General features: G+C 38.6%; 5 protein-coding genes across 8 annotated transcripts; 1 reads left to right on the top strand and 4 right to left on the bottom strand.

Annotated features, from left to right (window-relative positions):
• Window positions 1–754: 754 nt before the first annotated feature.
• On the bottom strand, window positions 755–2,309 carry LOC145803023 (uncharacterized). Its single transcript, XM_082896209.1, has 2 exons — window positions 1,651–2,309; window positions 755–1,572 (listed from the first exon to the last, which is right to left on the bottom strand). The coding sequence occupies exons 1-2, from the start codon at window positions 2,083–2,085 to the stop codon at window positions 835–837; spliced, it is 1,173 nt and encodes a 390-aa protein (XP_082752335.1). The 5' UTR covers window positions 2,086–2,309; the 3' UTR covers window positions 755–834.
• A 3,160-nt stretch (window positions 2,310–5,469) lies between these two features.
• On the top strand, window positions 5,470–8,154 carry LOC114263684 (protein LEAD-SENSITIVE 1). 2 transcript variants are annotated; one of them, XM_028204267.2, is made up of 3 exons: window positions 5,714–5,894; window positions 6,032–6,070; window positions 7,226–8,154. In XM_028204267.2, the coding sequence occupies exon 3, from the start codon at window positions 7,276–7,278 to the stop codon at window positions 7,954–7,956; it is 681 nt and encodes a 226-aa protein (XP_028060068.2). In that variant the 5' UTR covers window positions 5,714–5,894; window positions 6,032–6,070; window positions 7,226–7,275; the 3' UTR covers window positions 7,957–8,154. The 2 variants fall into 2 exon arrangements, with proteins under 2 accessions (XP_028060067.2, XP_028060068.2); XM_028204266.2 differs by lacking the exon at window positions 6,032–6,070 and having other exon boundaries at window positions 5,470–5,719.
• A 517-nt stretch (window positions 8,155–8,671) lies between these two features.
• LOC114263682 (plant UBX domain-containing protein 10) lies at window positions 8,672–12,914 on the bottom strand. The gene is made up of 4 exons (XM_028204265.2): window positions 11,843–12,914; window positions 9,718–9,888; window positions 9,388–9,591; window positions 8,672–9,135 (listed from the first exon to the last, which is right to left on the bottom strand). The coding sequence occupies exons 1-4, from the start codon at window positions 12,614–12,616 to the stop codon at window positions 8,905–8,907; spliced, it is 1,380 nt and encodes a 459-aa protein (XP_028060066.2). The 5' UTR covers window positions 12,617–12,914; the 3' UTR covers window positions 8,672–8,904.
• A 1,301-nt stretch (window positions 12,915–14,215) lies between these two features.
• LOC114263685 (HIT-type Zinc finger family protein) lies at window positions 14,216–20,315 on the bottom strand. Of its 3 annotated transcripts, none has more exons than XM_082896208.1 (5): window positions 20,297–20,315; window positions 18,133–18,205; window positions 16,854–17,007; window positions 15,600–15,641; window positions 14,216–15,243 (listed from the first exon to the last, which is right to left on the bottom strand). In XM_082896208.1, the coding sequence occupies exons 3-5, from the start codon at window positions 16,975–16,977 to the stop codon at window positions 14,366–14,368; spliced, it is 1,044 nt and encodes a 347-aa protein (XP_082752334.1). In that variant the 5' UTR covers window positions 16,978–17,007; window positions 18,133–18,205; window positions 20,297–20,315; the 3' UTR covers window positions 14,216–14,365. The 3 variants fall into 3 exon arrangements, with proteins under 3 accessions (XP_082752334.1, XP_082752332.1, XP_082752333.1); XM_082896206.1 differs by lacking the exon at window positions 20,297–20,315 and adding an exon at window positions 18,738–19,958; XM_082896207.1 differs by lacking the exons at window positions 15,600–15,641; window positions 20,297–20,315 and adding an exon at window positions 18,738–19,071.
• A 975-nt stretch (window positions 20,316–21,290) lies between these two features.
• LOC114263686 (transcription factor bHLH157) lies at window positions 21,291–26,370 on the bottom strand. The gene is made up of 10 exons (XM_028204270.2): window positions 25,708–26,370; window positions 25,354–25,443; window positions 25,111–25,219; window positions 24,793–24,834; window positions 24,556–24,615; window positions 22,867–24,135; window positions 22,523–22,624; window positions 22,269–22,406; window positions 21,996–22,127; window positions 21,291–21,887 (listed from the first exon to the last, which is right to left on the bottom strand). The coding sequence occupies exons 1-10, from the start codon at window positions 25,815–25,817 to the stop codon at window positions 21,735–21,737; spliced, it is 2,205 nt and encodes a 734-aa protein (XP_028060071.2). The 5' UTR covers window positions 25,818–26,370; the 3' UTR covers window positions 21,291–21,734.

Genomic DNA, 26,370 nt, shown 5'->3' with positions numbered 1-26,370 from the left:
GCCGAAGCAAGTGCAAGGCTGAAGAGTGGTTGGCTGGAATAAACCAACACTTGTTACTCTTCAGCCGAAGTAAGTGTAAGGCTGAAGGGTGGTTGGCTGGAATAAACCAACTGTTGTTACTCTTCAGCCGAAGTAAGTGTATGGCTGAAGAGTGGTTGGCTGGAATAAACCAACTCTTGTTACTCTTCAGCCGAAGTAAGTGTATGGCTGAAGAGTGGTTGGCTGGAATAAACCAACTCTTGTTACTCTTCAGCCGAAGTAAGTGTATGGCTGAAGAGTGGTTGGCTGGAATAAACCAACACTTTGTACTCCTTAGCCGAAGTAAATACATGACTAAGGAGTGGTTGGCTGGAATAAACCAACACTTGTTACTCTTCAGCCGAAGTAAGTGTATGGCTGAAGAGTGGTTGGCTGGATTAAACCAACACTTGTTACTCTTCAGCCGAAGTACGTGAATGGCTGAAGAGTGGTTGGCTGGATTAAACCAACACTTGTTACTCTTCAGCCGAAGTAAGTGTATGGCTGAAGAGTGGTTGGCTGGATTAAACCAACACTTGTTACTCTTCAGCCGAAGTAAGTGTATGGCTGAAGAGTGGTTGGCTGAAATGAACCAACACTGTACTCCTCAGCCGAAGTAATTATGTCGGCTAAGGAGTGGTTGGCTGGTAAGTATAGTTTAACCAACCAAAAACCGAAATAACACTTGGAGTAATAGAAGACATTACAAACGCAAGCATACACACAATAACCGGAATAAGAGAAGTGAAATTTTTATTCAAACAGAAGTCATTACAAGGGGGCTTAGTTCGGTTACAAAGAAGAAAAAGTAAAAAACTAAGAGAAAAGTTCATCAATTTCAGCATCGAAAACCGCATCGGCATCTACTGGAAGACCGGTCTCTGGCGGCAGCACTCCTTCAGTCACAACGGTGGCATCAACCGGAGCCACAGTTTCATTCGGCTGTTCAATAGTCAGATCTTCCACTCTGGACTCCGGCCGATCTGTCTGATCCACGTTTTCAACTGGAGTACCCCCAGAAGCAGAATCTTCGTCAGTATCTGAACCTTCAAGGAATTGCTGCTGCATGGCATCCGCGTACCCCGCAAGGGACTTCGGTATAAAGTACTCTGGAGGGTTGAAGACCTCGGTCTGTTGATCATGACCGAGCTTCTCCACAGCCGCCCTCCAGCCGCACTTGAAGAAAAGCTCCTTGGCGGCATCGCATTGCTTGACGTAGGCCTCCTCGGCCTCCTTGAAACCTCGCTTGTACCCCCCCTTGTCGACCGCCTCCATATTCTTTTTCAGTTCGCTTATTTCGGCGTCCTTTCTCTTCTCTAGCTTCAACAACTCCCGCAAATACTTGTCCTTCATAACAATGGCAGCTTTCTGCTTCTCCGCTTCCGCCGAATTAACTAGATCGGCAAGACGGCCGTTCTCCGCTTCCAGCTCGGCCATTCTCTTTTCGGCTTGTTGTAGTTCGGCCGACTTTGCTTCGGCTTCCGCCATCGCCTGCCTTGTGGTTTTGCGGAGCTCTTGGACTTTCCGGTAAGTGACATTGTTCTTTTGCAAGGCCTGGCAAAGCAAAGATATCTTTAGAACCGAAGTAAGAGTTAGAAAAATTTAGACAGGAAAAAGCAGACAGCTACTTACCAAGACCATGGACTTGGAAACAGACCGAATTGATTTCATTTCGGTATTCAGTTGCTTCAAGTGGTGCTCCATGTCCTTAGGGAGGCACACACTTTTGGCCAGGTTAAAGGCCAGTTGGTGGTCTTTTTCACCCACGACCGAATCAGTGACTTTGATGTTTCGGTCATTGAAGATCAAAGGCGGAGCCCACTTCGGAGATCGGGCTCGGTCAGTTTGTTCTGGTTGGGAGGCAGGTTGAGGACTTTGAGGGACGGTTTCGACTTCGTCAACAAGTTGTTGTTCGGCTGACGTAGATCGGGCGCGTTTTGAAGGGCGAGACGAAGAGGGCCGTTGTGAAGGAAGGGCCACGACGGCAGGCTGCACCTCAGTAGTTGGTGTTACTTCGGCTCTAGTTGTTGAAGTTAGAAGGGCCCTGACTCTGCTCTTCTTTGCCATTTCTTCCTCAGCGGTTAATGGAACAAGTCTTATCTCGGGCAAAGTGGGGTCCGGCTCCGGTGCTTCCTCGAGAAGAAAATCGGTTACTTTTGCCTTCCGTCGACCGCTGTAACGGTAGGTCGGTTCGAAATTTAGAAGCTTGGCCCAATCTCTTTCTTTAACCCGAAATGCGGCTCGCAAAACGCCGAGGTTAGGATAGCTATACAAGGAGTGGAGATGGGCGAAATCTGCAAAAAAAAGACAAGTGTTAGTTCGGCTAGCAGATTAAACAACCGAGATAACATACAAAGCAGAAGACCGAAGTAAAATTACCAGGCTCTCCCATTTTCCAATTTATAGGTCGGCCAGGAATTTGAGCTTGAAAATCCTCAAAGTTCCCAGAGACCCAAAAGAAATCATCATCATTGAGATCTTTGTCCGGAGTATGCTTAATTATCTTCTCTCGGCGGCGGCGAATTCTAAGGTAATATACCCACCCAGCATTCTTTGAACCGATGGAATACTGATGGAATATTTCGGCCAGACCAAGATTCAGTCCGGTTTGGTGGTTTAATGCGGCTATCCCCATTATAATACGATATGTGTTGGTGGATAGTTGGGTGGGACATAGCCTAGTCTGCCTAAGGAATTCGCAGATTAGCGGTTGGACAGGAAACCGTAGTCCGGTTTCAATTATTGATTGAAGGGTGAAAGGGACGAAGCCTTCATTGTCCCAGGGAGTAGCATCTTTCTTGGCCAACTCCAGTTGAACATCATCAGGAATCTGGTAGTCCTGCCTGAATTCGGCCATGCCACCAGGGGTTTCGACTAAATATCTATACTTACCCATTTGTTGTATAAATTACGGATAAGTTATTTCGGTACGAAAATTTGGCTCAGTAGCTCGGTTGAGCACACGCAGGAGGGCCTGGGCAACCTAAGTCTGCAAAGTAGAAAGCAAGGGGGTTAAGCACAGATCGTTGGACCGCGCTACAAATTATAAGCAAGATATACAAATCCTACTTCGGCTTAGTTGGCTGGTTCTACCTTGGCTCATCAGAAGGTTTCTTAGCTCGGTTTTTGAGCAGTTTAGACCGGTTTAACGTCTAGGGGCAGCTTTCCTGAGTTCGGTCTAAGAAACTAAGAAAGCTGGTTTAGTCCCAAGGCCTAAAACGGTTACAGTATAATTACTTCGGTTGAGCTCTTAGGGGCGGCTTTCTGAGTTCGGTTTGAGAACTAAGAAAGCCGGCTTGGCCCCAAAATCTTAGCTCGGTTATAGACCGAAGTACCGAGTTCGGTATGAGCAAGCTTGTTCGGTGATCTTATCTTGGCTAGAGTGGGTCAGAAGAAACTACTGATATTCCTACAAGTTCTAGTTCGGTTATGTTCAGAATCTATCCACATACATAACACAAACAGTTTTCTAGTCCGGTTGCTAGGTGATTTTGGATCTAAGATTCCTACAAAATAGTTCATACACATACAAGTTCTACTGGTTTCTTCATAGAAAGTACAAAAGCAGAGCAGATAAATGGAGAAAATGTTTGCAAAAAGCATACGAAAACTAGATATACAGTTGCACAAAACGAATGTAAAAGCAAAAACATGAAGGGAAAATGGATTTGCTTACCAGAATTAAATAAGGAAGGACTGAAGATGAAGACTGTCGCAGTAAAGAAAGAGCACGAGCAGCAAGAACACAGAGAGAGAAGATGGAGAAATGGCAAAAGTGAAGGGACCCTAGCCTCAGGGATTGATTTTGTTAGAAAGCCCAAAATTTGGGCGGGACTGTTCAAATTTCACGAAGTACGAAAGACGGCGTGACAGCCGTCCTTAGCCAACCAAAACATGCCACGTGTCATAAGAATGGGAAGCGTTACAGACATTATGATTGAAGAGACGTTTTTGACCGGACAAAACATGGCCAGGAGTAAAATTAGCTCGGCTTAAAACTCGAGAGTTTTTAGCTCGGCTGGAGAGGCTAAAGTATTTTTTAGCTCGGCTGGAAAAGCTTAAAACGACACTAGCTCGGCCAGTGGACTGGTAATCCCAATCATGCTATGCAGATGGAATTAAGGGGCAATTGAGAGGGTAATTTTTGGGAAAAATTGGGCCGAGCTGCAAGTTGGGCTTTGAGGCCCAAAACGCGAAGGACTAAGTAAGAAGGCCGTAAAGGATACTCCGGCCCGGAGAGCAATGTTACTCCGGCTGGGAGAAGTAAATGTTACTTCGGCTCATGGATGTAAAGCTACTCCGGCCTTGGGAAGACAAAGTTACTTCGGCCCAAGAAAGAGTAAAATTACTCCGGTCTGAAGGCAATTCACAGTTAGGCCGGTCTCAGAGTTAGTCCGGTCGCAGTATGTTCTAAGAAGGCCGGTGTCGGAATTAGTCCGGTCATGACTTATATTGGTTAGGTCGGTCCGAACTTGTTACTTGGAAGTTTGATCTAAGCGCATCAAGGTCGAACAGTGCAGCCGAAGTAAAGAGTTGGAGGAGAAGACCGAGCTAAGGATAGTTCGGCCTTCTGTGGCTCGGTATAGCCAAGTTTACTTCGGTCAAAAGGAAGTTCGGCCGTAAAGAAAACCATCCCACTTGGTTTGAGCAGTGGGGGAGGGTGTAAAAGGATAAGCATTATCCTTAGGAGAATGAATCCTAGGAGGACTCTGCATGGAGAAGTGCAAGTCCTACTAGGATTGTGCCATATGAAACTTATAAAAGCTCACAAGCATCACCTTGGAGGAGGTAATTGAACATAATTCTTTCTGAGAACCTATAGCATTGTCTATTTGTCAAGTTTTCTGACTTAGGCATCGGAGAGGTTTCCAGCACACACCCGCCGGCTAGCTCACGTTTGTGTTTTCAGGTGACAAAGCGACGTCGTACGGAGGAGCGTGGACTTGGTCAACAGGATTATACGAGGAGAATTATTTCCTTTTCAAACAAATATTTCAATTCTCGAAGTAAAAATATGGTGTTAGTTGAAAATAATATCACCAATTTCTTTTGGAAAGAGGGAGTGAAGAAAAGAATAGATGATAAAAAAATCATTTTGGATTAGTGTTTGTTCTTACATAAAATTCCTTCAATTGTACACTAAATACTCAATTATTATTAGCATTAATAAAAACAACACATGATGAAGAACAAGAAGAGCGTGTCTAGTTGGTCATCACGCCATTTTATAACGAGATCATTGGTGAGATAATTTTAGAGATTTTGATATGATATAATTTTAGAGATTTTAAATTTTTATAATTTGTATTATGAGTAAGATCATAGTATTGAAGTGATATGTTAATATAATAATTAATATATTAAGGGACAATTTGAAAAGATTAATTTTTTAACTCTTTTAAATCACATCTCTCTAATTTTTTTTTTTTTAAGAAAAAAAAAAACCCAAAAAAGTCAAGTTTTTACTATCTGATAGCACTTACGCGCATATACTACTTGTATACCGTAGACGACATTCGGTTATAAAAGCAGATTCAGAATCAAAAGTCAGATGGGGAAGACTGACCAAGTGACTGATCACGGACACAGAGAGAGAGAGAGAGAGAGATGGGATTGCTTAGCCATAGAGTTGAAAGAAGCGCGATTGTAGCAGGGGACCATATCTACTCTTGGAGGGCTGTCTTTGCTTACTCTCATCACGGTCTGTTTATATTCTTTTCCATTCTCTCTCTCTCTCTCTCTCTCTCGCTCTCTCTCTCGCTCTATGCTTGCTGATACTCTCTGGATTTGTGTTATTGTATTGGCTTTTTTGAATTGTTCCGAATCTAGGCTGTTCCTCGATTGTTCAATTACGACACCCCTAATCAAAATCCTAGGTTTTGGAAATGTTGTTGTTATTTAATTTCCATCTTCTTCTACTTCCCCAAATAATTGGGAATCATTTATTTGCCGCTAAATCATCGCATTTGTTCATTTGTTTGCTATATTAACTATCTCAATGTTCTATTTGCAGACATGGGCACATAACAACTCTGTGCTCTCCTTTTTTTGTGTGGGTGTTCTTACTTTTTTTTATTCCTGTAACTATTAAAACATGATCAGCCTATTATAATAGGTCATCATCATCTCTGGCAAATCATGTTGTTTCAATTGTGCCAATACTATATATCTTATCAAGTAGTATCAAAGTGCTATATTTTACAGACCCATTCTAGCAGTGTATATACTATTTTTTAGCACAATCATTATATGACGTGATTGTGTATACCTAATGATATGTTACATGTATCTTCCCATGAACGTGTAAATCATGCTTTGAGAATCTCCCTCCAAATGATCAATGAGAAGCCCGACTCACCCTTCTCTAGCTGCAAGCACCACAATCATCAGAGGCATCGCCTCCCACAATGCCTAATAGGAACTGATCGGGCTACTACAAAACTACCACTACTGTCCCTCACAACAACCCCAATGCTTATTTGGACGCTTACAGAAGCTGTCTACTCAAAATAGCTTGGTATTGTACTCTCATGTGCAGTGAGTGGAGTCCTAATGAAATACTTAAAAAGAACTAAGAATTGTTGTCATGCCTTTGTCACTTGCAGTTGCAATGAGATGCAACTTATATACATTTGTATGCAACTAGGTTTATTTCAAACTGGAATTCAGCTTTGTGGAAGAAATTTGATCATCATTAGACTTACCTAGATACTGGGCTGTCTGTTTCTGGATTGCTAAAGAGTCATTACTCCATTGTGCATAATGACATGCATTGCTCCTGCCATTCATCTGAGGTGATTTTAATTTTGGAATCAAACAAAAAGTCCACATGGGCTGGTGCCACATTGCATATCATAGCATTCATTTAGGTAGAAACTAAAGACTTTCTCTCATATAGTTGTGCACTGAAACATCAACAGCTTCTTGTATGTTCCAATTTGTTCGACAATGTTTATGGACTTCAGGGTGATGAGTTAAGCACCTTGTACATATACATGTTTTTTGATATAATGTTTCTCAACTTTCTTTTATGTTCTTCACTGTTTATGTGAATTGTGTGGTTGAACTAAATTTAATTTGCAGCATTGCATTTTAAGGCATGTCTTGTCATTTCCCTAGCCATTTTATACTAATATTTTGGCACCCGATTCCCATTCATTGTCATCTATTCTTCATGAATATATAATCTGGACAAAACATTTTGCAGGCATCTATGTTGGTGGAAGCAAAGTTGTTCATTTTACGCGTGAACAAAATATGGGTTCAAGTGATGATTCCTTCACGAGTATCTCTGCTCCAAGTTCAACAGTTCCATCAGCCTGTTCAACCTTCCCTGATTGCGGATTTCGACAACCCCGGAGGGCGGTAGTCCTCTCTTGCTTGGATTGCTTCCTCGATGGAGGATCCTTGTATCGTTTTGAATATGGAGTCACGCCATCAGCTTTCCTCACCAAACTCCGAGGTGGCACCTGCACAACTGCAGAATCAGACCCACCAGAAGCAGTAATCCACAGAGCCATGTATCTGCTTCGCTATGGATTTGGAAACTATGATGTGTTTAAGAATAACTGTGAGGATTTTGCTATGTACTGCAAAACAGGTCTTTTGATTCTTGATACAACAGCTCTGGGAAGGAGTGGTCAAGCAGCGAGTGCCATTAGTGCTCCGTTGGTAGCCCTTCTTTCGTCTTCCCTCAATCTGTTTGGGTCGAGTCCAGTTGGTATGGTTACAGCAACTGCAGGGATGTATTGTGTGAGTAGGTATGCCGCTGACATTGGCGTTCGAACTGATGTTATTAAGTTGCCAGTGGAGGACATGGCTTTGTTCAATGGTTGGGAAGGACCAAATGAGTTTGCTGATGAAGACAATGATAGCTTTGAGAGACCGAATGAACTTGTTAGAAATGACAATCCACCTGCTAAGAGACAAAGACGTTGATGTGAATCATAAAGTATCTCTTGCTTGTCACTGATACACATGTTTTCTTTTTGTGTATGGATAAACACATCATTCAATGACCCAAGATGTTGATGTGAATCATTGAGTATCTCTTGCTTGTCACTGATACACATGTTTTCTTTGTGTATGGATAAACACATCATTCAATGACCCCTAAAAGAACTTCCTCTTATTGAATTCTGTAATGTTTTAATTGTTTGTTTATAGATTAGTTTATGTTAAAAAGTTTGAATTGGAATTTGGTGTTATTTGTTGGAGGTTAGTGAAATGTTTAGTGGTGTGCTGCATTTTCATGCGTGTACTTTGAAAGGTTTTTGACAGGATATCCATCTTACCAAGCTTAATGAAGAGTTCTTTTGACAGGATATCCATCTTACCAAGCTTAATGAAGAGTTCGGTTTCTCTCTAATCGGGGCATGGGCTAGAGAGTCCAGTATGGGCTCCCAGATTGTGCCGCATTGACTTTTTGTTTTTTATAAATTAAAAGGATCTGTAGCTTCCTCAATAGATAATCATAAAGGAATTCGGAAGAAAAAAAAAAACACCCAAAGGCTACCCCATGCAAAATGATCTTGCACGGATGGATTTGCAGCTCCTCCAAATCCCCTTGAGTATTCAAAACGACAAATTATTTGATCATTCAATGAAATTCGAAGATCTAAGTAAAGGAAGAAATTGTTGAAGATGAATCCCCTTGCATCAAAAGAAATGATCACATTTGCCAATTTAATTCTGATATTCAACAAATATATCAAATGGAAACTGCCATTGCTGGCAATTTATCTGAATCTATTGAATGCTATTGCTAGAAGAAATTAAATCCCATTGTCGCATATAGATCAATAAAAGAACAACAAAATATCCTATTAGTGGGGTTCTTCTTGGACTACTCAGAAAATTTCAAGTTTGTGTAACGGTATGTTGCTCTCATGAGTTCAGCTCCACAAAAAGGCTGGCCTGTGGATGTAATCCTGCTTCTTTCAGGGTCAAAGACAGCTTCTCTGGGCAATAGACAATTCGAGGAAAGTTGGAGACAAGACTGTAACTCTCAACTTGTAAGCAACCCAAAGAATCAACATAGTCATAGAGAGACTGGATTTTTTCAGTACTATGGAACCTCCTTTCCTTGCGCTCACCGGTTGGGAACCGCACCAAAACCTAGATGATCCACAACATCACAAACAAATATATCAGGTTAAGAAAACAAATTTCAATCCAAGCAGTTCAAACCCTTCATCTAAATTATTATTTTTTTGATAAATTCAAACCCTCCATCCAAATCTGTCCGTGAATTTTATAAACTCAGAAAAATGAATTTTAAAGTTGACCATTTTACGATGTGACATAATTTTACTCATTCAAAAAGTTATGACAAGTGTGAAACAAAGTTAAAAATAAAAGCGGCATTACTTGTGTTACATCGGGTCCTTTTTCTGGCTCAGCGCCCAGTGACAGGGCTTTCTCCTCCCGAATTCTAGCTAATGCAGCTTCTTTCTCAGCAGCTTCACGTGCTGCTCTTTCACGAGCCTCTTCTTCTTCCTTTTGCTTCCTCACAGCTTCAGCAGCTTCCCTTGCCAGCTGCTCTTGCTCTTCTTTCCTCTGGTGTTCTCTAGCCTGATGGGGTACAAAAACCTCATCAAAATCACATAGAAGAGTAATAAGGTATATTTATTTATAAAACATAAGCTTGTGTATCGGAGAAAAGGGAGAAAGCAAGGACCAAGTGAAAAGGAAACATACTTGATCAGCTTCAAGTGCTGCTCGATATGCAGCATCTTGTTCCTCCCTCAAACGCATGTTGCTCCTTCGTTCTTCTGCATCAAGCCTGGCAGCAACAAGAACAGGGGCAGTTTCCTCAAGGACTCTCTGCAACATTGTCAGCATCTCCTCGGGAGATTTGGGCCCCTCAACCTGAAAGATCAGAGGAAGAAAATAATTAAACAAGAAAACAAACGACTTTGAGCCTTCAAAATGACATACAGAGCAAGCTTGTGATCGTACTATTGTCTGTAAGAGAGTGCGTGTGTGAGAGAGAGAAATTTGCACACATTAAAGATTGGCGGTCAATTTAGTGGGAAGGCAGTCATAGAATACAACAATGAATTGCTTAAAATGGATAATTGTCAGGCCTACTTACAACAGCCCCCTTTTTTCGTAGTAAAGTACTGTTTACAACAGCAAAATACTAGATTGCTTTCTGTTTGAGATGGGGTTTTCAAAAATACTTGATAGATAACATGATACAAACTACACAAAATGAATATTTTAGCAGCCAGAAAACATTTGTGGTAATAAACAAAAGCAGCCCAAGCAAAATAAGAGACACGAAATTAACAATTGTTGCCTTATATGTAGACATTTTTACGGATGAAAATGCCCCAGATGTCAAGTCACAATAGAAAGTAGCCACACAGTTGTTCTTCCTTATGCCATAATTAACAAATTTAAAGGTCGCATTCAACCATTCAATGCTGCAAAAGGGATCTACATCACACAATGTCCATTAAACTCCTTTTTCCAGGATATGTTTATGGTGCTGAAAACAAATGCAAACAACCTAAACTCCTATCAAATAATCAGCAAGAAATAGTTATTTTTTACTAAATTTGGCCCCACAACAAAACAATATTACACTACATATCCCTCATCACAGCTCTTGTTTGCTCAAGGGGATGATCTTCCAACAGAACAACAGTATTTAAAGCTGCCCAGAAAACATAGAATTTCTTGCGGAAAATGTGTACGAGCTAGTAATAACTACTTGAACATGAAATGCTAGATTGTGTGTGTGTGTGTGTGTGTGTGTGTGTGTGAGAGAGAGAGAGAGAGGGGGGGGGGGGGGGGGGAGGGGGGGCTATGCAGCATACTTGAGGCTATTATAACACTTTACTTTTTTCTCAACAGTTCATGATTTTGTGGGATTAACCTATTCTGTTTACTTTCGACTTCAGGAAATCTACTCCACTCTTCAACTCTAGTAACATCATCATTGCTTAAAAGGCCTAATAGAAATTAAACTGCTAATTTCAAAAGTGAAATATGAAAAAGGGTATAGTAGCACAAGGATAACCTAAAGTACCCTTCCCTAAAAAACTACAATGCCGCAGATGGATCCATTAAAAAACCAAAACTACAATAAGTTGTAACGAAGGCCTACACTTCACTACCAAATAAACTTGAAAGACAGAAAAGATAGAAAACTGGGCTTGTGCACAATAGAGAACAAAGGGCCACAAAGGTAAAAATTATGTAAATAGACTAAATAAAGCCTCTGACAGACAGAACTAGTCTGGATGCTATCAAAACCTAAATGAGTGTGCGCAGGTGTGCATGTGTTTGAGAGAGAGAGACAGAGAGAGAGAGTATTGAATTATTCAATAATACAAGCAATTGCGTTTAGATGGACATCTTCAACGAAAAGACAGTTCGATATTCTTGAGTTGAAACTCAAATGTTGTATAAGCTCAAGTTGCAAATTACAAAAATGGAATTAGACCAAACAACACAAAGTACAGATAGAAAGGCACAAGAAATTGCAGCAACATAACATAAAGCACCCACACAATATAGATAGGAACGCAATAAGACAGTGCTAAAGTATCCAAAAATTTCAAAATCATTCAATATCCATTGTTCATTGCAAAAAAAATAAAATAAATCCCCCATAGTTTACATCAAATGTCTGAAAACATTAAAAAAGATAAAAATGAATGTTCCTATGTTAATGACATAAAACTCTAGGTTAGTCCAACAAACATCCATATTAACAGAAAAGATCCCAACTTCCATGCACCTCACAAACTAATTAAGCTTTAATTAGACTAAAAAGGAGTTTTAACAAAGAGAAAATGATAAAAATTAATACCTGCTGAAGTAAGGCAATCCTCTGATTCGTGGCTGCCATAACCACAGCACAAAACGGATACCTAGATGCCTTTAAGCTGTTACTCATCTTGAACCCCTCGCTAGCGCGAATACTCCCTCCCCAGGAAACGAAATTCTCGTTCACAAACGCGGCCAAGACTTCAGAACACAGAGTCCTCTCGCAAAACAAAGGCGTATCGGGATGATCAGGCGAATGCAAGTACACAAACAACAACTTAAACGCATGCCGAGACCGTTGCAGAGCATCCATAAACCCTTCGGCAACAAAATTCGGGCCAGTAGTGCCATAAACCCTCTCGAAATGAGATACGAAATCCATCGCCTCTGATGCAGAGGCCGATGTTGGAACCAATCGAGACGACGAGGAGTCACCATTACGGCTCGAATTCAATCCGATCATGCTCAGAGAATACGAGAGGACACCACCGGCGGCCCACATACCGAGGCCAATTGCGCCGGAAATTAACCCTAGGCTACTGGAAATGATGGAAAACGGAAGCGTGATGAGCTTCCATGCAAGACCTGGAGGCGGAGGACCGCGGGCGATGAGTCCGGATCCTTCGTCTGACTGATGCGGATCGGCGGCGGAGGAGGAGGGGTCGTCGGAGTGAGTGGAGGTGAAAGTGGAGATGGCTTGCTCAAGGTCCCACCCATGGGTGTAAAGGATCTCGGTGCACAAATCGGGGTCTTCAAGGCCTGTGATTGCTTGAAATGAAGCTAATTTGTCTGCATCATCAACCATATCTCTATGCATCTATATCTATCTATCTATCTATCTATCTATATTGATTTGATGGTATAATATAAATTCAAGAAAATTGTAGAGAGAGAATTGGGGAAGAACAATTTCAAAAGTTGTTTGTAGTGATTTGATTTGGTTGGGGTTTATAGCATACGAGTGACGACGACGACGATCATCCCCATCATCATTTGGAGTGGTCGATTTGGAATTCCCACAAATGTCCATAACTAATCCTCATAATAACCGACATTGCCATGCTTCGTTTTGCTTCTTTTTGCCCTAATTACTCAGGGTGTTCGGTTTGCCGTTTAATCTTATTGGTATATATATATATATATATAGTTTGGAAAAAATTGAAATTTTAGTTACTTGTGTTGTGGGTTGTAATTTGTGCGAATAGGATTCGCAAATGCACTCATGGTTGTAGAGGGTCGTAAATTAAATTTTTTATTTTAAAAAAATTATTTTTGAGTCTCTTTTTTATTTTATAAATATTTATTTTGACCTCTTTTTCTCTATTTTTTAAAATACTCAACATTAATAATTAATGAATTAAAATTTATAAAATTAAAAACACAGCAAAATTAATTCTTAACACAAGCAAATTATTTAAAATCTTAAACTTTTAAATAAAATCATAAATTAATCCAAACACATCTTTCAAAATCTTAAATTAAATTATCAAAATTATTTACTATTTAACAATACAATTAAAGTAAAATCATTCAAAATCTTAAACTTATCCAAAAGTAATTTTTCATTAACTTTTTTATTCATCTAAAATGTAATAATAAAATAACAACAAATTGTTGTCAAACTTCATCCAATTCAAACTTATTAAATAAAATAAAAACATTTGTAAACTTGCAAATTCCATCATACAAATAAAAAAAAATCTAAGCACAAGTAAGTTCTTGCAAGTACCAGTAACACTTTACAACTCGTAATAATGTCATATTCTAAATTGTATCCATCCCCATTATGTCTTACATGCAAATTGGTTCGAATTGGACGATTTATGCCATTAGCTTATGCCCAACCCAACTAATTATGGCCTTAAAACGACAACTTAACCGTCACAAAACGGCGTCATGGGGGTTTGGCATCTAATGAACCAACGTCGTCGTTTTTTCCAGTGGCAAAATGAACAAATGTTTTCCATGTGGTCGGTCAGTCGGGCCCTCTCACTTTTGGAGCAAAATAGTAGCGCACTAATGCTATGTTTGGTTGAGGGATTTGATGAGAGATTTAGAAAGAGAAATGAAAAACGTAAGTGAAATGTGAAAAAAATATACTTACATTTCACATAATTTCACACACATTTTTCCTTTTCCTTTCCAAATCCCTCCCCAAAACTCCCAATCAAACACAGCGTAAATTGCATATTAAGTGCCTGCCGATTTTCTGTTTTCACTTTCAAAGAAAACTGGTTCAAAAAAAAATTGATAATGTCTTTTAAAAAATTCCCAAAAACAATCACTTTTGAAGGAACAATATAAAAAAGTAGTTTTAGGAACTCTAAAATTTATTTTTACACAAAAATAAAAATAACAGATATTTTCAAACTGTTCACTATTTTTACTTGGGAAAGCATAAAAAACAAAAGCAATATACCAAACCAAAAGAGGCCGATCGTTATATGGATTTGCATAGCCTGTTAACATAATGTACAACGTGTTTACATGTACTCTGAAACAGATTCAACATAACCCCCTTTCCAATGAGGATCAAAAAAATGGAAAGAAGAGATGGTATGGTAGCTCACTGAACCTCCTCAATCAGAGCCTTACCCCTAGTTTCTACTTTACTCTCCATTCTCAAATTCACTCCTTTGCTGCCTCCAAATTCCATAGTTGAACTCTTCTCTGCAATGGCTGCCAACGAAGACCAAGCTTCTCCAGGCTGCTCATGGACCCAACACAAAATAAAGAAGACCTTTCTCTCTGCAAGCTTCAGCTTACCCCTCATTTCAGACTTTTTTGATTTCCGGGGTTTCTCTGATTTCAGCTCCCCCTCTGCAGCTTGAATCAGCCTCTGTAGATCGCAAAGCAAACAGACTAAAGCAGAGCCTCCAAGAGAAAGTAGGCTTATCACATCATCTAGAACACCCAATCCAAATTGCAAACCACCCATGTGTCTGAAAGCCGGAGAGCAAGTTTGCTCCAAGCAATGAGACACAGCTTCCAACACAGTCTCTGGCTGCCCACCTTGACCCAGAACAGAAGATACACTTAGAACAACTGTGGCTGATCCTATGGGATCTGATTGCCAATCCCCGTTGTAGAGGCGAAGAGTGAAACAATAACTATATATGATGTCTACAAGGTGAACAGCTAATAGTGGGGATGGTTCAGTTGAGCTGAGCTTGCTGATTGGAGGTAATGGTGTTTCAGGGCCAGGTGGAATTTCATATGATTGATCACTTCCCAGATCATCTGGTGGTGAGGCCACTGTTTCTTGCTTAGCAAGTGGTTGGACAAGTCGTGTCCCTTCCCGGCTTAGAGATATTGTTCTAGCAGAAGGTTTCAACCACCATGGTTCCCATGGCTCAATCAACTTGCTGAGCTCTCCAGAAGCCACAGCTCTCTGAAAATGTTTCTTTTCCTCAGCAGATAAATCGTCAACACTGATTTCATATCCTGTAGGGAGGAAAATAGCTCAAATTAGCATTAAACCCAAAGGCCATGTTTGATTCACAACACTAATAGTGAAGTATTAATAATCCCATCAAATTAGTGTGGTATTAACTATCCCATCCCTACCCCATTACTAATAATCCTACAAATTTGTTGGATTAATTATCCATTGGATTAATAATCCTAAACCAAAATGTCAAAACAAACATAGGATGATTGGGCCCACGGATTAATAATCCTAATCCCATGCTTTAATCCTTCCAATCAAACATGCCAAAAGAGTCCTGGGAAAACATCATATAGTACATAAATAAGTGCCAGCATTTGAAAATTGAAGAAAAATGGAACAGGGACCATACCAGACAGAATCTTTTGAATGGTCTCCTCTGACAAAGTTGAATCTGACAAGATTTAAAAAAAGAAATTATTCTAATAAGAACCCTGTTTACTCAATTGGGACAAGAAGCATAAAATTGAAGGCTACAATTGCAATAGGTGGAACAAAAGATCGTCAGTTGCATGTAAAAAATAACAGAAAGACTATGTACCAAAAAAAGGGAAAAAACACCAAAACAGGACCAGACCCTCAAAATGAAAGTTTAAGAAGGAAAATAATTATATTCAAACAATGAAAACTCCTTTAGGTACTTGCTACATAGTCAAACAAGGAACAGAATGATAACAATTGAACTGAACCAAAAGAGATGATTCCAAGGTCCCATAGCAGTTAGAGCGGGTACAAGGCCATCCATCATCAAAATACCAACAGTAGGCCATGCTCTCCAATCTCCTCTCATGCCCCTCAAGCAAATGGAAGCAGAGATAACTGCTATGAAACCCATTTTATAAGCAGCAATGGTTAATTTACAATACACAAGATATTGAATGCACTAATTCAGATACATGAGAGTTTCAACTTAACCAAACACCAAACTCTCTCAGACTCTGATGCAGTTATGTATTATATGCACCATCACTATTACTGTAAATAATCAAAGAATATTTTTAACTTGAAGTGAACACCCTCTGGTTTTAATCGTACCATACCAGTTTAATCTGGTTATCTACTAAATAACACTCATCACTAACAACTAAGCAAAATTGGAAATATTCTTCCCTTCCATCTCTAGTTGGGAAGTTTCTCAATTCACTTCTTGGAACCAACTATGCATTGACTCTTACATTAGTTAAACAGAATGTCAAAACATTCGTGTTGGATTTGTCATGCAAGTGAGACTATTTTGTATACATATATATATTGCAGATGAGACTTATGCAAAAACTAACTTGTAGTGCCTATGCCATCAATCACCAAATGAAATTTTTTTTCTATTTGGTAATCTTCCTTCCAGAGGCCACCATTCAATACTGATCTAATAAAGCAAGGCATCATTTTTTTCTCTGGCAGAATGCCTTAAATTTTGCCGAAATTTAATTTTGCTATCAGAAACCAATCATAGGGCAACTGACAAGTACCCTTTATAACCAGCATGAGCAAACTAAGAGACTACCACAAAAAAATTTCCCTGGTGTTCCACAAAATTAATGATGGCCTGATTTATCAACATATCAAAGAGAAGTAAAATTCTTCAATGCAAAGAGTACTAACTTACCATCCTCATCCATGTTATCCATCTCTTCTTCTGAATGGAATCGTTTGAGTATGTCTAGCATTTTTTGTTTATTTTCATCATCAGGTTGCAATTGCCGCATCTCTTCCACTACGTTTTCTCTCATGAAAGATTCAGTACAGCGTAGACAATGAGACTGCAAAAATTGACAAATGAGGTCAACATCCACTGAATTATTTGACCAAATTATGACCCAAAAAAAAATACTGTATGGCATACATTTATGATCTATGAAGCACAGGTACGGGTACGAGTACGATACGGGTACGAGTGCGGGTACGTCGATACGTCAAAATTCAAAAAAGTATGATACGGGTACGACTGCGGTACGCCAATAAATATATATATTTTTATTATATATGATAAAAATTATAATTTATAAAATTTATTATATATATTATATATGATCAATTATATTATATATTATACATGATCAATTACATTATATATAAAAATTTATTATATTATTATATATTATATGTATCACCAATTATATTATATATCTTATATTATATATATTATATTATATATCTTATATTATTTATATATTATATGTATCACCAATTATATTATATACCTTATATTATATATACTATATTATATATCTGAGAAGAGTCAAAGACGAAGAGGAGCAGAGGCGAGAGAGCAAAGGCTATCGAGAGACGAAGAGAGAGAACAAGAGAACAGAGGCGATCGAGAGACGGAGAGAGAGAGAAAGGAGAGCGACGAAGACGATCGATCAATAGTGAGCAGAAGATCGGTCAAAGAGAGAGACGATTGATCGATCGATCAAAGAGAAAACCCTAGAATCTTTCATTGCCCTAGCACACAAAGGCGACGCCTCTCTACACTATCAAGTTCGATCTCTTCCATCTCCTCTGCCTCTCTCTCGATTCCCTCTATAGATGTGTTTATGGTATGTTTAAAGCACGAGGTTATCTCTCTCTCTCTCTTTCTCTCTATGTATGTATACATGTAGTTTTTGAGTATTTTTTGCCCCGGAACGTACCCATGGCGTACCCCCTCCGCACCCATGCCATACCCAAATGTCCAAACGTACCAAACCCCTTTTGGCCCTACCCGGTACGCGTGCAGCCGTACCGGTACACGTACCCGTACCAGGTACGTAGCCGGTACTCGTACGGCAACATTTTAGGAGTACCGGTGCTTCATAGTTTATGATTAATAAAATAGCAAGCAACATGGAACTTGCCAACAATGTAAGATCATCAAAAAAACCTCAAATGTTCAAAATACTCACCTTGTAGCATTGAAGGGAGCAATACCGGGTATTGCATCGAGGACAAGTATATTGTGAGAATTGCTTTTGGCATCTGCACACAAAAGTTCAAACGCATTAAGGACACATATGAGGCTCATGTTACAGAGAGATTCTTGATGCAAGAAACCCATGATCACAAAGTTCAAACTCATTAAAATTTGGGGAATTTCAGATAAACAGAAAATGAGAAAACTAGCAAGTTAACGAAGAGCATGTGAAACATGTGTCCCTCGGCACAATTTTCACTTTCACCTCCCTGAATTTGTAATTAGTTTCCCCATTTCCCATTTATCTACTGTTTTCTCTTAAAATTTCCCATAGAAGTATAGTTATCAAATGATGAGTTCTTTATTCCTTTAAAATCCAAAGTTTGAACTTTGAAGTACATAAAAGAAGTTAAAACTACTACCAACAGTATTCTATGAATGCCGACAAAGTTTGAAGTATCGAAACCCAGTTAAACCTATCATTTGCAGTTCCACCATTACTATTTCTATGAAAAATTGAAATGAATACGCATTGGAATTGCCTACAATAAAAGCATATATACACAGACACACAGAATTGAATTGGAAAAGACGTACACTCGGCAGACTATGCGAGCCTGTGGATTCAATTGAGACGAAGTAGATGGTGTCTCGGAAGTAAGTATTGTCTCCTCCATTCACCAAAGTTATCGCAAAAGCTCAGAGATTGCGAAGCCAAGCCTAGTGAATAACTAGCCAAGAGAATAGTTGCTTGCCATGGTGGGCAGTGATTGGAGCCCTAGAAAATTTTGAGAGGGAGGGAGGAAAGCCCTAGAAAACACGTGAAAACCCGGGAAACCATGGTACATATGGGCCGGGCTACGTTGGTCATAGTTTGGACTGGTTATTGCTTGGGCAGGCTCCACCTCCACCGCTTTCAATCATGGGCTATGTATTTGTTTGTGTTTTCTTCTTGTGTCATTGTTAGCTTTGAACTTTGTTACATGTTTTAGTTATTAAAAAAAAACGTAATACAAATTAAATAAACTTTATAATTTTTTTTTTATTTTTTTCCATTTTATAGTTCGTTTGGATTGTGAGAGTTGATAAGAAAGAAAATAAATGGAGAAGAAGAAATATCTCATTATTTATTTGGTTGACTAAAGAGATGAGAAATTGTGAAAAAGAAATGGCAAAATTTTTTTTTTCTCAAAGCTTACGTTGTTTTATTTCTCACTAAAAGTGACAATATTTAGTAAGAAATAAAAATTGTTTTTTATTAAAAATATTATAATGCCTAAATTACATATAAATGAAAGCAAATAAAATTAAAAATAGTTGTGTATTTTTTATAGTAAAGAAATAAAGTTTAAGACTCTTAAAATATCATCCTCAAATTTATTTATAATGACACGAATTTTGTCATTTGTTGATTTATGCAAGAATCAAACACCGACGATATAACTTTTGTCACATCTTTTGTTGATTTACATAGACAAATTTAGGAATCAAACACCTACAATGCAACTTTTGTTGATTTATGTAGACAAATTCAGAGAAACCATAACCTTTTCATTTCATTTCTTGCCTGCTATAGTATGTTTGCTCAAATACCAAAATTTTACCATTACGTGTCACATTTGCTGCTGGTTGGCTTGAATTAATGTTATTTATTTATTTATTCAGCAAGTGAAATGAAATGAATGACTTCCACGAGAGGAACTCTGGCCGCCCCTGGTGGCGGCAGCAGCGGCTGTTGCAGCATATGTAAACCAGGAAGGGATTTATAAAATATTAAAAAAAAAAAATTCATTTTGGAGATCTCCCACTGCACAGTCCATTTCTACAACTAAGAGATCTATATAGTTTGTAGGACTTTTTCCTCATTAACTTTCTTAGTAGTTACGAGTTTGTTTAAGAGTTTGTGCAAGCTGATTGGATTACAGACCGATCAGAAAGATTGCAAAAGATTTGATAGTGGGTCTTTCATCATTTGAACAGATTAACTCCTTCATCTGTCACTCACGGATAACAAAATTAGGCAAGGGCACAATCTCAAGATAAAACATATCCCAATTTCTTATGTTTGTGTTAGTGTTTTGTGATGTGGGCACATAAATAAAATATTGATCTATCAATGCAGTAGTAGTACATTATCAACGGTATTTAGTACCTACCATCATGTACCATCTTAGCTTTGTCAAATCTTGTGCAATCTTGGTAACCTTGTGCATTATTGTGGAGGATTGCAGCACTAAGTCCATTGGCTTCTGCCAACCCAATTGATAACATCATCTACTTATCTTTGTCTTCTGACAGAAAAAAAACAACCAAACTTAATTAAACAATTAAACATTTCTGTACAGTAATTAGTTAACACAAGAAAAGACAACCATCATCTTCAAGAGGTCTCCATCTGCATAGAGATGCAACTGATCACTCTCTTTAAAAAGTAATATCTTATTTCATGTAGTCCCCACTTTTCCATGGCAAATTAGGTTATGAATTTTTTATTTTTATTTCAAGAGAAAGAAAGGAAATAGGGAAGGGAAACTACATTCGCAATGATAAAACTGAAACACAAATATCACTTTTGGCAAGGAAACATCTCAACAATCAGACCACTTCTTGGTCTTCAATTAAGGTCATGAATAGAAACCTCTGGTATCCTATTCCCCATATAAAGAAGTGGGCATTTCGGTTTTAACAGGTTTTGGTTTGTTTGTACTGATTTCACTTGAATGGTAAGAGCACTTACCTCTCTATGTTGAAGCCTTTCCACAGCTGTGCTATATATATTGAAAGGCTAACTATCAAAAAGTAGCCTACACCACAAGTCCTTTTTTGTTTTCAACAATGTCTTTATCACATGCTAATTAGTACTTAAGTTACAATTACTCTTAGCCCAAAGCAAATAATGTATAACCTCATTTAGGTCTCAACCTATGATTGTTAGTACTTAAGTTACCATTACTCTTAGCCCAAAGCAAATAATGTATAACCTCATTTAGGTCTCAACCTATGATTGTTAGCTGTATCAAGTCTTTTTCAAATTTTCATACCAGAAGAAATTAACACAACACTGAGTAATGAATTCTTATGAGGCCTGCAACATGTAAACTGAAGAAATCCATACATTATGAGAGAGAGAGAGAGAGAGAGAGAGAGAGAGAGAGAGAACACATGTATCATTATCATATTAGTAAAATGATGACAGAAAAGCTCAGACACAGAGGTTAGAAGTTAGCATTTTACTGGTTTATCAGCTTAATCTATGAACAAGTCAAGGGAAGATCAAAGGACCAATAAAGGAAAACGAAAAAAAAACAAACAAAAAAAACTTTCTACTTCCCCATTGCCTTTTCCCACATTTCTAATCAAACAAAGACCACAGAAATTGAATGGTTTAGCCTATAGCAGTTGCCACACTTACATTACTTATTCACTTTATGTTTTCAAGGTTTTCTTGTCTTTATCTTTCGATCCTTTGTCATGGCTCTTCAAGTTCAATTTCCATTGGAACCAAATCATAGCAGGCATACTCAGCACTTTGTGGCTTCTTTATAATCTCAATCCATCACAAAAGTCTCTCAGCCAAGCAGGTGGGAAGTGGCCCTAGAGATTTGATGGTAATTGATGAATAGCGTAGTCTATCCCGTTCAAAATATTAGCAAGCTGATTAGTTGCATTGATCTCACTTGTGGCTTTCTGATATAGAAACTGATGGAGTGACACATATATTTCCTGTTTCGTTACATGCCTGTTTGCCTGTAAGACATTTAAGATCAGTTTCAAAAGAATGAATTTGCAGAAGGAGAGACAAAAGGCGACAAAATTGATTTTTTTTCACTTTCTATCTTTTAATTCAAAGTTTACCTCAGCCTCGACAAAAAAGCATGCCCATATCTTATTCCCTCGAACTTCCATCACTCCCTTCAAGATAGTCAAGCCAAAACCTTGAATTATATCTATTATTTCAAGGAAAAATCCCTTTTCTTCACAAAGCATCTGCAGCAGAAAAGTAAAACTACATTGAGTGGTTCAAATTTGTATTGTTACGTAATTCTCCCTCAAAAAATAGGTCAAGTAATTAGGTTTGATCGCCCATCTAAAAATATATACATATACATATATTTTCCTTTTCTATACCTGTACTAGCTTTTGGCCAGGGAGACTGAGGTCCTTGACATCCACTGGATCAACCATTGTCTGAGCCCCAACTGCACATGCCCACGTGGCATTAAAACCACCACTGCTTGAGCAGTCTTGCAGAACCACTTCATTCTCCTGAACAATCGCACAAATCTATTACTATGCGACAGCAAGCAATGGTTGAAACTGAAAATCATTTTTCTTGAATTTTATAGGTAAAAACAACATGCCTAAGCAGACCAATGTATTACCTTTCGCTCCTCCGCATGTTTTAGTTTTTCTGCATGTTTTGTCACACTTTGCAAGAAAAGCATGTGATTGATGGTTTGAGCCAACAAAGAATCAATGCTCATCTGTTACATCAACCAAATAGACATTAGCTAACAATTCAAACAGTAATCTTAGCCAATACACCAATAAAAAAGCTGCCTCTGGTATCACTGCATGAAAGAAAATTTGATTTGAGAAAGAGTTTCCAATTTCCAATAATTTCATGATTAAAGTGCCAAATTCATTTGCAGGAAGCCCATCTCAGATGTAGCGATAGAGAGTTTTCAAAATTTTATTTGCCATTACAATGAAGAAAAACAAGTACCTTCATGCCGTTAGGGATGAGTTTCCTCAACTCTGCAATACATTCTTGGATCTGCTGGCGGTCCTTGGGCTTTGGTCGAGACCCAGGTTTGGCACTTTTTTTGGCAACCTTTATAGATCCTTTAGACTTTTTAGGTTGTGATACGACACTGCTTCCACAAGTGAAGCTATAACTGTCACCAATCCATGAACCTCCCTCTGATTTTGGGATGGCCTCTTTTTTTGGTTCAAGGGTACGTGACCTGTCCAGATTATGTATGGGCTGCAATGAGTTCATGTTCTCGCCAAAGTAGGGAGGGCTTGTCGACTGCATTTGATCACCACTAACTGAGCAATTTCCCAATTTTCTTTTACTTTCTGAGGATAATTCATCCTCCAAACCAGAGCTGGCACTGGAATTAGAACTACCACCAATACCATCCAAAAACTTCTGAAGTCCTAATTTGGAGAATAACATTTCCTGGGGGCCAACCATGGAACCAACACGACGCTCTGAGATGCTTTCTGAAGCATCAGTTGTACTAAAATCCAGGTGGCCACCACTTACTGCTGGCATCAGAATGTCATCCAAAAAATTCTCTGCCTGTCCATTCTCAAAATCTACTCCCAAACCATCAAACATGTCATTTCCAAGACTATAATCATTTAAAAAATTATTGTCTCCATCGGAATTAAATATATTTGTGATGGAACTTTGTATAGAATAAGATGGATGATTTACTGGGATTTTGACAAGAACCTCAGCTCCATTCAGACCTGATGATACTGGTGAAGCTTCCAGAAATCTTGTTTGAGATGGAAGTTGTTGCCCAATTGAAGTCAGAGAAGAGTGTCCACTACTCCATGTACTAATGCAAGGCGATTGCGCAGCCGAGTGATCAAAATAAGTGGTTGACTGTGAAAGTGGCTGCTGTAACCGAAAACTAGACTTATTAGATAACTTGAATGGAATTTCTGCGCTAGCCATTTGCAATTGGTTTCCAAGATGAGATGAGTTCTTCCTTGTATGGTCTGAAGTGAATGGGGATAATCGTGGAAGATCAGTTGAAGAACAAATTGTTCCCATATAATTTTCAGAGCTTGCACCTATAGGTTTCAGCCCAGTAAACGAATTTCCAGATGATATTAAGGAAGCAAACAACCCACTCCGGCCATAAACTTCACCATTTGAAGATGAAGGAATATTTTCTGGTAAAATAAAAGTATTTCCGTTTTCTATCTCTCGAAACAGTCTTCTTGTCTGATCCACAAATTCCATCCTCTCTGGAATCTACAGCAGCAAGAAGCAGTACCGTTAAAAGGAATTCAAATGTAACTGGTTGATCTAATGTCTTATAGTACTAGTCTTCCTTGCCATAATTTTGGAAGGAAATCATGCAATAATAAACAAACCATTTAGCCAAAGACAATTGATATGCACAAGGGACTTTAAAAAACAGTGACTTTTATGCTCTCTGTACAAAAACCAAATTGGTGATCCATGTCAATCAGCATGGAAGTCAGCATACATAGCATTGCTTGTTACCAAAAATGGATTTTACTTGGCAGAAATGGATCATGGGGGTAACACTGGCTGCTGAGACTTGCTCCTTCAAAACAAAGCTAAGAATTTAATACTAGTGCAAATCATGCTGGAGTTCAAAATTGCATAAAGAAGAACAATTGTTGCTCATGTAAACCAAGTACTGACCTTCCGGGTAGAACCAAACTGTACCACCCCACGTGGATCCACAGATATTACAGTAATTGTCTGCAAAATGAGATTAAATGATCATTTCGTATCGCTTGTCCCTTGTATCGTGATGATGACTAGATAAACACAGCGTATCATAAATCTAAAATTCAACTGTGTCAAAAGTGCTCAAGTCACATGCTAGTATCCTTCAAATCACATATGCCCAGCAAACTAAAAGAAGGAAAAGGGTACCTCTATTCCAGAGGCAAATTGGCAATGAATCTCAGAATCATCCTGCAAAAGAAAATGTAACTACCAAGTAAGTGGACAAAAACATGCCAACATCCTGTTTAACCAACTGATTTTCCTAAGCAGATACGAGGGCAGTTGAACAAAGATGGATAGTTTATTTCAACTTAAAAGGCAGTAAAACAACGAAGACGAAGAAATGGAAGCTACTGATATGTAGTAATCGAGTTGATTACCCAAACACGAGAATAATTCTTCTTCATGATGGAGGGAAAAAAAAAAGGCTACTAAACTAGTTTTCAAGTGAAAAATCAGCAATACCTGGAACATATCCCAATTTTCTGTAGAACCTACGCGATTCTGTCCTCCACAATGAGCATCTAAGAACATCCATCGGTGTCTCTTAGTGAAAGCAGTTTGGCCAACAACACTACGTGACGAAATAATAACAGGATCAGCCTTATAAAAGAAATCCACCGCAGAAAATTCTTTAGAGAAGCTGAAAATTTTGATACAATTTATAAATTCTATAATGAAAAAAATATACACTACATCAAAGCATACCCGTTGCCGAGCATGTGGACTTGCAGAAGCATATTGTCAATGACAATCCCCATTTTCTCTTCATAATAAGCATCTTCCATAGTCAACAATCTGGTGTTCATATCATTTCAATTAAGCATTAAGAATGAGCCCCAATACAAGAAACCTAAAACCCTTATACATCTAAACCAATCTAGACCTCAAAAGCTTTGAAATTGTATTCACACTCCATATTCATATGCTACTCTTATTGGTCCCTAGAATTCATGTAAACGAAAAAATCACAAGAAACAACATAAATAAGCAATTAAATTCAAAATTCTTACAAATCAAACTAATACAGACACAAATTCTTATGCATAAACATACACTTACAAGGAATTTCGCTGATCAAAGCACCAAAAAACACCATAAGACCATCCATAATTGCGGCAGAGACTCTTAAGCGCGTTCTGAACCATCGAATCACTTTCCTCTGTTTTCATCTTTGCTAATCAAATTGAGAAATGCAATGTCTTCTCATGAACAAAAACCCAAATCAAGCAACGATTCAACACCCAGAACGTTTCGATAAAAAGCAAAGCAGTTTCCCGAGAGCTAAGATCAAAAGCGCTCTCTGTTCTGCAGAAAGCACTTCAAAGAGTGGGTCTGGTTGGCTCAAGTTAGGAAGCTTGAATTGTCAAAATAGAAAAAGCAAAAAAACAGTTGTGTTTTCTAAAGAGAATGAGCGGTCCTGAGCTCTTCTTAAGCTTTTGAACAGTGAAGCATGACGGTTGGATGTCTGAACAGGACACCCAAAAAGCAGTTTTTGCAAAACACTGTGAAACAAGAAAACAAAATAAACAAAGTGATCCTGATCAAGAGAGAAAGAGACACAGGCGATTTAAAGAACGATTAATATATAGATACAGAGCATGTTTATATATGTATATATAGTTGGAGAGAGAGAGAGAGAGAGAGAGAGAATTGTGGGTGGGGGGGCAAGTTGGGTTTGCCTTGGCTACAGAGATCTTCGCCATTCATTACTCATTCTCTCTC

Source organism: Camellia sinensis, chromosome 11 (assembly GCF_055761805.1).
Source record: "Camellia sinensis isolate YWXY chromosome 11, ASM5576180v1, whole genome shotgun sequence".
NCBI lineage: Eukaryota > Viridiplantae > Streptophyta > Magnoliopsida > Ericales > Theaceae > Camellia > Camellia sinensis.
The sequence above is the reverse complement of the archived record's forward strand: the minus strand, read 5'-3'. Positions and strand labels throughout refer to the sequence as shown.